The following is an 11,543-nucleotide window of genomic DNA, read 5'->3' on the forward strand; positions in this document are numbered from 1 at the left end:
GCCAAACTGTGAAAATGAAGGACATTGATCAGAGTGCACGGGACTGTGACATTGTTAATTTACACTGTTATTTGTAATGCTAAACTATAGCTGTACATCATTGAAGCATCCTTTCCTCTCGGTATTCAGGTACTTCGTCAGCATCTTTATTATATTCTTAGCATTACTTGATCATTTGGATTTTGTCATGCATAAAATAAAAATTGTTTCAGCCTGTCACATTTCAAAACAATTGCATGTCAAATAATAAATGTCACTGCATGCCTATTATCAAGTACAATTTAAAATGAACCCATAATTTTAGAGAACAGTGGTTGACTGTCCCCCAAGTATACTATTAACAGTGCAATCCTAATCAGAATTAAACTCTTCTAAATCCATTTAAATCAATGGATTTAGAATGGTGTAATTCTGTTTAGGATTGCACTGTTAGACTCTCCATGGAATCAATCCAGTGCAGGCTGCTATGGAACTAGTTTAGAACTAGTAATCATCTGATTTTTATTTCCATTTTCTTGAAAGCCAAATGGAAAACAACAGGTAGCTATTAGCTAATGCTGTCTCTTTCTGGCTGAAAACTTGTAGCAGAGTAGTGCTGAAGCCCAATCACTTCTCATGTTTCAGCAGTTCTTTATTATCAGATACTTAGGACATGCATGACAAAATTATTTATTTTGGCAATATTATTAGTACATCTTCACTCAGAGTTCCCTCATTTTCCTCATCTGTTTTGCCTTGCCATGACTAGCAAACCAAAGGCTGAATGGGAACCAATATTATATCTCTCTGTAGGGATTGAAGAGCTGCCTGCCTTCTGCGGTGGACTATCCTTTCTTTCAAGCTTTAATACCCAGTAATCCACTAGCAGTTAGAGTATTCCTCTTTCATTCCGTTTTTGTAACCAGAATTTCATTATGGGTTTCCCTCACCCTGCCAAACCACTGGGGAATATCCTTTTCCCCTTTAGCCACATATCAGACTAGACCACTCTATCTGTTCCCTCTAGATATAAGCTCTGAGGATATGAACAGGCTGCGCAGCTCTTTGTCAAGGGACTATTTATTACAGCATATATTTAAATTTGTCTTCCGTTGGTCAAAATGTGTCAAATGGCAAACTCACTTTCTGACAGGAATTTTCCCATCAGCATTCAACTGCAACTTCAGCCTCACCAGTCTGTAAAAAAGATCAGAACAGACAATCTTTCATTGGCCTTGCTACCCACATAGCTGGGGATGGGGAGGAATGGAAGAAGTATAATTTTCATCACAATAGAGAAAACGGAAGATAACCATTAAAAGATGTTCATGTTGTTTCATAGCCCAGTGAAAGATACTTTTGAAAAATCTGTGATGAATTGTTATTGTTAGATGAGGTTCTGAAGTGAAATTTCACACTGACTGGAAATTCATTAAATTCCCTGGACTCAAAGCACACACTAGCACTGCAAATTCTGAAAAAAACCGATTCTGACTTAGGCGATTCACAGTGCAATATTGGGGGGGGGGAGTGTACAAAGATATGTACTGTCATATCTCTAAGGTATGCTGGTGGAGCATCTCAGTGGCATTGCAGACCAGCTGGGTGCTGTTGTGACAACATCACAGACTGCTGCACCAGCAGGGAAAGGGGCAGACCCAGCAAGGGCTTGGCAGGAGTTAGTCAGCTGCCCCAGCCCAGAACCTGCCCCCCAAACCAGCAGAAAGTTACACCAGCAAAAACCATGCTGTGGCCCGTAAGTGCCCATAAAACAGCCACAGGGGCTATTTTGGCACCTGAAGAGGGGGGTGGGGAGGGGACGAGCTCCTAGGGCTGCCATAACCCAAATCTGGATTGAGGCCTTGCAGCAATTTTTGCAGAACTCCAGCTGCTTCTAAAATGGTGTTGGTGGCCACAGGATGGACCCATGGCTGGCATCACTTTTAGTTTGACTCTTAGAGTGCTCAGCATTGCACTTGGGTGGCAAGAGAGGCACAGAGAGGGAACTCAGCACCCCTGAGGGAGCACTCAGTACTAATACCCAAGGGGGAGATCAAAATCCATGTGTGTGGCTAACAAGTCTCATATCAGAACCCTAAGAGTTTACTCCATCTATGGGGACACAATCCAAAGGGGTGACCATGCACCCGCAGGTGACCATCCACCCTGGGCCAGAAATCTGCACCCGCCTTCTCCATCCCCCTCACACAAGCCTGGGGGCTGCCTCGATAATGCTAACCGCCACACTCAAGGCTAGCAGTGTGTGCAGTGTGTGCATACAGGGACAACCTGAGCCAGGCCCACCCAGCACAATATCCCAGATCATGCGATGGGATAGACTCCCAAGGAAGCGTTCCCAGGAGTGCTACTACCTATGATGTGGAGCAGAGACACTGGCAGCCCTGCACTGGGCTGTTAGCATACTGCCTTGCCAGAGTGCCCTCTTCCCTCAGGCAGGGGACAGGCACAACTGTGGGTTGGGGTGCCTGGCAGCTGTGGATCAGCCCTGTGATCCACAGAGATCCACTATGCTCTGTGGATCAGCTGGTGAAGCAATCCTGGGACCCATTCCCTTGCAGGACTGAGCCAGCAGCAGCAGCAGCAGCAATGGAGTCATTGCAGTTGCAGACCTCTTCCTCACAGGATTGGTAACTGCAGTGCCATTTGAATGGTTGCCTCATGCTCCTGGGGGGGGGTCCCCTCTGGCAACTGAGCCCCTCCCCCTGCAGGAGGAACCACAGACCCTGCTGGTTGTGGCTGTCATGCTGTCTTTGCCATTTGTCGTCTTTTGCACACATTTCTGTTTAGCATCTGTGTCGATGGTGATTCAACAGGGAGACCTGAGAGCATGACCAGTGCAGTTCCTGCCATGCTGTTCCAACCAAGCTCCTGGAGCATCCTGCCTTGGGCAACCTTCCACCTGGCGAGTCCATCCCACTCACATGCATCCTGTGCTAGGGACAGCTCAGTGTGTCTCCCCATGGCCCCTGGGAGGGGCTAACAAAGGCACAGGAGCCGTTCCAGACAGAGGGAGTTTGCAATCCGATACCATCAGACCTCATCAGGATTTTCTGTTCAATAGGGCATGGGGTGTTCTACAGCCCCATCCTTGTCTATTTTTGAGCAGACAAAACTTGCACCATCCCCCTCCCTGCCCCCCCCAATCTTCAACATCCCCTTTAGGCTTCCTGAGGAGCTCTCTCCTTCCCACGCCCAAGGGGGTGGCCTCTGGCTCAGGGACACTCATGCTAGGATAACTGTTGTTGGTCTTTATGGTGCCACTGGACTTCTGTTTTGTTCAGCTGCATGATAGAGTCCAGCTGCACCTTAGAGACTGGCTACAGATACTGATGCCCACACTCTGCTGGCTGTTGTGCGCAGCTGGCACAGGGAATGGGTTGGTGGGTGGTCCAAGGGTGTGTGTGGCTGCTGTAGTACAGGGGGGACATCCTCTGGGTCCCACATTTCCCCACAGCTCTGCTGGCATCTGATAACTCATGCAGCAGGGCAATGCAGGAACACAAGGGGCCCAGGATGGACATGGAGCAAGGGAGATGTTGCCATGGAGATGGCCTGGAGGAGTTGTTAAGGGACATCCCTGTCAAAATGATGGATCAACAGGACTGCCCATCAGCTGCACTGTCCAGTTCCACCTTTTGTGGTTTGCCGGGGCAAAAGGTCATCCATCCCAAGGCTTTTGTCTGCCTCTCACCTCTCCCAGTGTGGGGAGTGAACCAGGAACCCTGGTCATCCTATCCCAGTGCCCTTCCACTGAGTGATACCTGTCTTTGCAACGCTCTCTGCCTGGCCCTATTTGCCTGGTGGTGATGTCAGGGCTGCAGTGGAGTGCCTACTGCCCAGTGCCATGCCTCCTTTTTATCTGCCTTCTTAGCTCAGTGGTCAAGATGCTAGTCTTGGGTGTGGGGGCTGTGGGTTTGATTCTGGCTTCTCTCTGTTTTTCTTTGATTTTTTTCAGGGGAAAGAGGTGTGGGGCCTCAAGCAGGGATGGTTGCATGTGGGCAGTACTTTTGTTGCCAGTCAGACCCTTGCCATGGGTGGGGTAGGCATCCTATCAGCCATACAGGTGCCCTTTCCCCTATGGGCTGTGGGGGGAGGACGCTCAGGCTACATGCCTCTCTGAGGCTTGCACTATTGCTGGGTCTTCCCTCCCCGTCTACTAGCTCTCGGGGGGGGGAAGTGGTGTCAAGGGGCAGTGGCTGAGTCAGCAGACAGTGATTGGCTACACCTGGGTGTGCCACTCTGAGGGATGTCATCAGGTACCGTTGCCTGGTTGGTGGATACTGCTGGGGTTGCTGTGGACTCCAGTTCACTTGCTATGCTGTCTGTGCCTTGCAGAGGGGCATATATTGTTATTTCCCCTGCAGACTGTCCATAGGGACTGGACCAGTGGTGCCTCAGATGTGTCAGTTGTCAGGCAGCCTCCACCAAAGCAGCCCTCAGGATTTCTCTGTTGGTTATGTTGCTGGTGCGTCACCCACAAAGCCATCAGAGTTCGTGAGGATCCCTCATTGGGGTAATTCATACAAGCAGAAGGGGAAGCTATTGCTGAAGAGTTAGCACTAATGTTACACTGAATGTACTAGCTGAGGTTTCTGGGTGGAATTGCTTATGCATATTCTGTCACCTCAGCATGTATTTGGTTCAACCATTGCCACTAGGTGACCTAATACAAGAAATTCTCCAACAAAATGGGGCAGATGGAATGATGCACACCTGTTGTTGATAGATATAAAGTGCTTCTAAGGAGCTCATTCTGTCATTATCACTTTACACAATGAAAATTTTAAAAAACCCAGAATGGCTTGGAAGTGCAAAATACAAAATGAATTGAAAGCTACTTACATTTTTTCCAGGAAGCTGTAACGGCAGGCATTACATGTAAATGGATTCCTAGCAATGGCTAAGATGTCCTCTGCCCAGCTCTGAAAAAGACATATGTGCAAGTTGAAAGCCTAGAAAACTGTACTATGCACCATCCAGACTTTAAAGCCATTGTGCTATTGCACCATGACCTAGTTTCACATGGGAGTGACAGGGACTCTGTAACGGCTGCTCCATTATACTTTTGCTTGCACTAACTGCTGGGTCACTCAAGGAACACAGCAAAATACTCCCTATAGCTCTTCTGATCGACTTGTGATGAACAGCAGCAACACACAGCCCCCTTGCTCCATTTTGTTTTGGTTCATGGACATCCACCATGTACAGTTTCTCACTACCTTTCCCACATTTTCTTTATAGGAAACAAAATTATGAAAGGTGAGGTCCACCATATCTGGTCCAGAAACCACAGTCAAAGTCTTGAGCAAGAAGTTGTTGTCTGGGAAATCCAGGTTGAAAACCTCCCGGAGCTTCTGGCTCTGTAAAGGAAATCAAACATTCGCAAATTAAGAAGCCTACACAAAAGGGACAGGCTTCACTTAAACCAAAAGAGAACCATACTGCTGGCATGTAATATTAAAAGGTAGCAGAGCAGCTAAACTAACCACAGGGGGAAAGCCAACAGGATCTGGGGAGCCTCTCATTTGGGAGACAACCCTTAAGGCTGAGGTTGAGATGGAGAATGAAACGAGGGAGGTGACTAAAGCAAATAATGTCATACTGGGTGACGTTAACTCCCCTCACATCAATCATCAGTTCAACTCATGCTGCAGAAATGAGTTTCCTAGGGCATCATTAGCCCTGTGACCAACTGTTCTAGTGCACAGTCATTTATGCACTGCAACAGTTGATCATGGAGCCAATGAGAGAGGTAGTAATCTTGGAGCTGGTTTTTAGTAGGGTGAGAGATGTAGTTGTGCCAGCTGGGAACAATGACCACAATGCTATTAGGTTCAGCTTTCTTGTCAACAGAAAGTCAGCTTTAAAGTCTAAAATAGTAATAATTTATTTCCAAAATGAGAGGATAAAAGGAAAAAAGGCTTCTTTTAAAAAGTGGAAGGTCTGCCCCAATGAAGTAAATAGAAGGGAGCACAATGTCTCGCAAAAGAAGTAACAGTTAATAATTAGGTATGCGGGGACTTCCGGTTTTGGCATTCGCCATGGTGGTCATCTCTCCTGATCCTCCAGGAGAAGACTGCCAGAGCCCGCGGTGAGGAGGGGGCGCGATTGTCCACACCACCCCCAGAGCCTCCGCAAGAGGCTCCCAGCCATGGGGCACTAGGAGGCTCTTCTCCCGGTGAGCCTGCTGGTGAAGCGGGGGCCTCCCCATGCCCCGAAGGTCCCGCCATGGAGTGTCCCATATGGGAATTAGAAGCGCACACTGGAGCAAGCATTTGGTGGCCGAGTGACTGGAAAAGGAAACCGGATCTATTGTTGAAATGTGAGTTAGAGTACAAAAAAAATAAAAGCGCACCCCAACATAAGAAGGGGGGGGGGGGGGGGACTCTCCCCCGATAAGAAAAACTAAGTGAACTTTGCATGCATACAAAAAGGGGAGTGGAATACTGAAGCAAGATAGACTGAAATTAAAAGCATTTAAGAACTTACCAAGCTGTTTAAGGAGTATCAGAGACTGTGATAACTTTTATTTAAAAAGTAAACAATCTCAAACAGGGCGCCCACGAGGAAGGATGAGAAAGATAAACAAGTAAAAACAAAGCTTCTTGCCGGAACTGCTGGTCCAGTGAGTCCTGCTCCTAGACCGGACACAACTACAGAGCTACAAAAGATGCTGACAGAAGCACTGCAACCCCTGCTGGAACAAGTGACGGCACTGCATAGCAAATTCAATGCACAGCAACTGCAACGGACTGAAAACAAAAAAAAACCCCAGATAAAACTGAACAAGAAGTAAAAGAAGTGGATACCAACACCAAAAAGCTTTGAAAAACAACTCCAGGTGATGGGGGGAAAGAGATTGATGGAGAAGTCTCAATTGTTACAGCTACAAATGAAGAGAGCAAGCTATGTCTTGCTTTGAATCTGTGTTCACATTAGAAAGTGTGGGGAATGTATTCAGGCCAAAACCACTATTTTCAGGAACACTGTCCAAAGAACTGGATCAAATTGAGGTGATGAGAAGTTAAATCCAAACACCAATAAGACCCCAGCTCCTGACGGCAAACACCCAATAGTTCTTAGGGAACTTAAATGTGAGAATGTTAATATACCAACCAGTATATGTAACTTGCCACTAAAATCAGCTAGTGTGCCAGAAGACTGGAGAGTAGCAAACGTTACACTGATTTTTTAAAAGATGTCCAGAGGGGAACCAAGAAATGACAGGCCAGTTAGCCCAACATCTGTCCTAGGCAAATTAGTAGAAGCCATAATGAAAGATGGAATTATTAGGCACACAGAAGAACAAAGCCTGCTGAGGGAAAATCAGCATGGTTTCTCTTGCCTTCTGGAATTCTTTGAGAAACTGAACAAACATGTAGATATAGATAATGGGTGATCCAGTAGAATTACATACTGGGATTTTCAAAAGGCTTTTGACAAGTTACCTCATCAAATTCTCCTGAGTAAGCTTATCAGTCATGTAATAAGAATTTAAAAATTGGTTAAATGACAAGAAGCAGAGAGCTGGAATAAATGGACAGTTCTTACAATGCAGGAAAGTAAGCAATAGTGTCCCTCGAGGTATGGTAAAGGAGCCAGTGCTATTTAATTTGTTCATAAATAATCTGGAACTGGGGATGAGCAGTGTGCAGGTGACACCAAAGTATTCAGGATGCTGAAAACCAAAGTCAACTGCAAAGAACTCCGAGGATCTCCGGACGTTGGATGAGTGTGCAACAATGTGGCGAATGAAGTTCAATTTAGGTAATTTCAAGTATATGTTAATAGGGTCTAAATTTATCAGAACCTGCTGAGACAGAGCCGGAAAGAGACCTTGGGGTTGTAGTGGATAGTTTAGTGAAAGCATCAGCCCAGTGTGCCATAGCAGTGAAAAAGCAAACTCTACACTGTGGGATTATTAGGAAAGGGATTAAAAATAATATTATAATGCCCCTTTATGGGTCTATGCTGCAACCTCATTTGTAATACTGTGTACAGTTCTGGTCACCATATCTCAGAAAGGACACTGCAGAGCTGGAAGAAATATAGAAGAGAGTAACCAAGATGATTAAGGGATTGAAGCACCTTTTCTACGAGGAAAGGCTGAAGAGTCTGTGACTGGGGGGGGGCGACATGATAGAGGTTTGCAAAATTATGCATGGTGTGGCTGCTAACCATGTTGACTAAAGGGAACCTCTGCATTCAGAAGCCGGAAGCCTCTGAATATTGGTGTCAGGAGGCATCATCAGGGGAAGGCCTCTGCTTCTATGCCTGTTGTTGGCCCTGTGGAGAAATGCATATTCCTTTGGAGGTTTGAGCTGAATAAAACGTACATCTTGTGTTTTTAAAAAGTTTTTCTGTCTCTTGGCAGAGATCAGGCAGGAAGCCTTACCTCAGCCACCGTAGCTAATAGATCTAGCAAGAGACAATGGGATATTCAAGATTCACCCCACTCAATTAGACAGGAGCTATCTAGCAGGGAACAGAGATATGGAGGACTTAAGATGCTAGAAAGACTTCAGGAAAAATTTCCTGGAGATTTCAGAAAAAGCCTCTTTGTCCTGGCCTGGGAGGAGAAAGAGAGATGAGAAAACTCCTGGGAGTAAGGAGGATGGTCTCATTTCTGCTGATTCCATCAAGGCAGACAGAACTCTTAACTGAGGACTGTAGGAGGCAGCCATTGCCGTGTGCTGGCACACACATCTGAGCAGAGGTTTCAAGGAACAACTATAACCTTTTAAGCTAAGGAGCCTGCCTTATACTGAGATCCACTAGGGCATGTACTGAGGGAGGGACAGAGGAATTGCATTTTACCTTTTCTTTTGAATCCCTTGCTCAATCTGTGGCTGCGCTGAGAGTATGTATATGGGCATTTTCTTTTTAACAAATGCTTTTTAACTTTTAATGCTAGTAGTGGTTCTCTGTACCACTGTAGACCTTTATTGCTCTGACTATGCTATTTTAAAAAGGAGTACCAGATGGAGAGGGAGTGGTAATCAGTTGGCAAGTGGCTACCCCCCCCCAGCAGTGCACAGCGTAGTAAGCTGTCCCCATGGTAACCAGATGCTGAACAGCAGGAGACACAGAAGCAAGGTCTCAGAACTGGGAAGAGAAGCTGGGAGTCCTGACCCTCTCAGTGGGCAATTTCTACAAAGGCTAGATGGTGACAGTGCTTGAACTGGGAAAGGGAGAGAAAAGTCCCTCCAGGTGTTGGGAAAACCAGGTGAGTGGCATATGCCAGGTGCAGACCTTGGGTGGCCACTGGTGCCCCGATGCCTTGGAGAGCATGGTGGAATAGGACCTGCAGGTCAAAGCAGGACTGGACCACCACAGGTTCCCCAGAATAACTCATTGGCCACTGTCTGAGAAGGATGCTGAACTAGATGGACCACTGGTCTGATCCAGCAGAGTTCTTCTTATGTTCTTATGAGATTGCCCCCTCAACCAGCTGTGATGTTATAGCATCATCCCACTCTGCCTTTTTCTACAGCAAGTGTGTGAGGATGTGAGGATGCAGGAGAGTTTAATTGCATAGTATGGAGGAAATACTGACCTGGAGCTGCAACTTTGTGTTTATCATAAACATTTCTGTCAAATATTTGGTTGCCTCACCCAGTCCTATGGGCTGCAGTTTCTTTGTGTTTGCACAGCAACCCAGTTTTGTAACATTGCACTACTAGTTCACTCCAAGTGTGCATGATCCAGTTGTGCCATTAAGGGACTTTATTTTGGGTGGCACAGGAGAGAGAAGGAAAGGACTGCATCAGGTCTCTAAAGCAGCATCAAAGGAGAACTGGAACCCTTGTGGCTGACTGAGCAATTTGTCTGGCAAAACCTCTCTTTGGAAGTACTGGGAGTGGCTATCTGGGCTGTTCATTGGTGGTGACTTCAAAGGACACTGTGCAATTTGAATGCGAAACAAAAAAATGCTATACAACATGCCACATACTAACCTTAGGGATCTTGGCAAATTTCCCCACTCTGGTATCTCGAATACTTGTTATGTCCAAAAAATCCATTTCCTGCAAACAAGCAACAACATAACTATCATGTATTTATTTATTTATAACATTTCTGTAATGCCTTTCCACTCAAATAGGGTACCCAGTGCAGCAAACATGTAAACATTAAAACAGCAATTAAAATATAAGTGCATTATATTTAAACAATATAATCAAACATATTTATTTATTTCATTTATGCCCCATCTTTCTCCCAAAACGGCTTACATAATTCTCCCCTCTTTTTCTCCACAGAACAACTCTGTGGGATTGGTTATATTGCGATTGCATGCCTGGTGTGACTGGCTAAAGGTCACCCAGTTAGCTTCCATGGCAGATCGGGGATCTGGCCCTGGTTCTCCCACTATGCCACACTGGCTCTCAAACACATCTATAAACACACCTAACAATACAACTAGGGAGGAAGACCAATAACAGTTAGTGGGAGGATGCCAAACTAAATCCTCTGGGTGAAGACAATGATAGATGGAGATAGATCAATCTGCCTGGGGAGGGCCAAAGTTTTGGTGCTACAGCTAAGAAGGTCATTTCTCATGTTGCTACCTGTTTAGCTTGAGATGGTGAGGGCACCCAAAGCAGGGCCTTCAAGGGTATTGAGTAAATGGATAGAAAAGCAAACCATGTAGATCAACCAACATGTTACTCAGAGCAAGTTTCTAGGGAACAAAAAGCATGCTAGAAAGAAAACTATGTATGATCTTTATGTATGACCATAATAGCTACTGACTTAAAACCCAGTAGTCTCCAAACTGGTTACCAGAATGATTGTGAGAATTCCAGTGCTGAAAATTAAGAGAACTGGAACATCCTTAACCAGGCTATCTTTATGATAGGTGAGATGTAATTAGAGAGCTTTTAAGCAACCTATCATGTGTCTCTAATACTTGAATCCCCAATCTGCCATGGAAGTTTGCTGGGTGACCTTGGGCCATTCATATACTCTCAGCCAGATTTACCTCACAAGGCTGTTGTGAAGATAAAATGAAGAACACAAGAACAATGGAAGCTATGGATGCTAGATGGTTCCAACAAAATTACTGGACTCACTTTATTTATCAACTAGCCTGCTACCCGTGCTTCGCTATGGTATTTAAGTTCCGTAAATCCAGTTATAATACCGATGATGTGAAATTTGAAATGTGACATTTGCTGTAGGAATTCTAACAGAGAAGATTGTAGTGTAAGAAATGAAGCGAGACATACATACTTTTTTCTAATCTACTGAAGGACCCCTCTCTAGACCACATTGGTGGTTCTACCCTCAGCTGCTGGGATCACCAGGCTGCTTGATGAGCTCACTTTGGAGCAGGCCACATAGAACTGTCCATTTAAGAAGTAGTCATCTGTTAAGTCAACTCCTGCTGCCTTCCATGAGAGTGATGGCCTCTCTACTTGTGTTCCTGGATTGCTTTGCTCATATGGAGACTGTGTTGTTCTGAGCACCTCAGGGTGATCTCGCTGGTACTTGGCCTGTGCAGCTCAGTGCACGGCAGGAGTACTATGTGCAAATGTCTTTGC

At 45.7% G+C, this 11,543-nt stretch overlaps 1 protein-coding gene across 1 annotated transcript in view; it reads right to left on the reverse strand.

Moving 5' to 3' along the window:
- Positions 1–1,122: 1,122 nt before the first annotated feature.
- The window catches only part of LOC107123869 (1-phosphatidylinositol 4,5-bisphosphate phosphodiesterase beta-2-like), a gene marked incomplete at its 3' end in the record, with an annotated part of 27,981 nt that continues 17,560 nt past the window's right edge, over positions 1,123–11,543 (reverse strand). The window contains exons 3-6 of the mRNA XM_015427210.1: positions 9,957–10,025; positions 5,220–5,360; positions 4,843–4,922; positions 1,123–1,176 (exon numbers count right to left, since the gene is read on the reverse strand). Of these exons, the coding sequence (XP_015282696.1) occupies positions 1,123–1,176; positions 4,843–4,922; positions 5,220–5,360; positions 9,957–10,025 (344 nt within the window). The remainder of the gene's footprint in view (positions 1,177–4,842; positions 4,923–5,219; positions 5,361–9,956; positions 10,026–11,543) is intronic.

This window comes from Gekko japonicus, unplaced genomic scaffold (assembly GCF_001447785.1).
Source record: "Gekko japonicus isolate JY-2015 unplaced genomic scaffold, Gekko_japonicus_V1.1 scaffold1077, whole genome shotgun sequence".
NCBI classification, from domain to species: Eukaryota; Metazoa; Chordata; class Lepidosauria; order Squamata; family Gekkonidae; genus Gekko; species Gekko japonicus.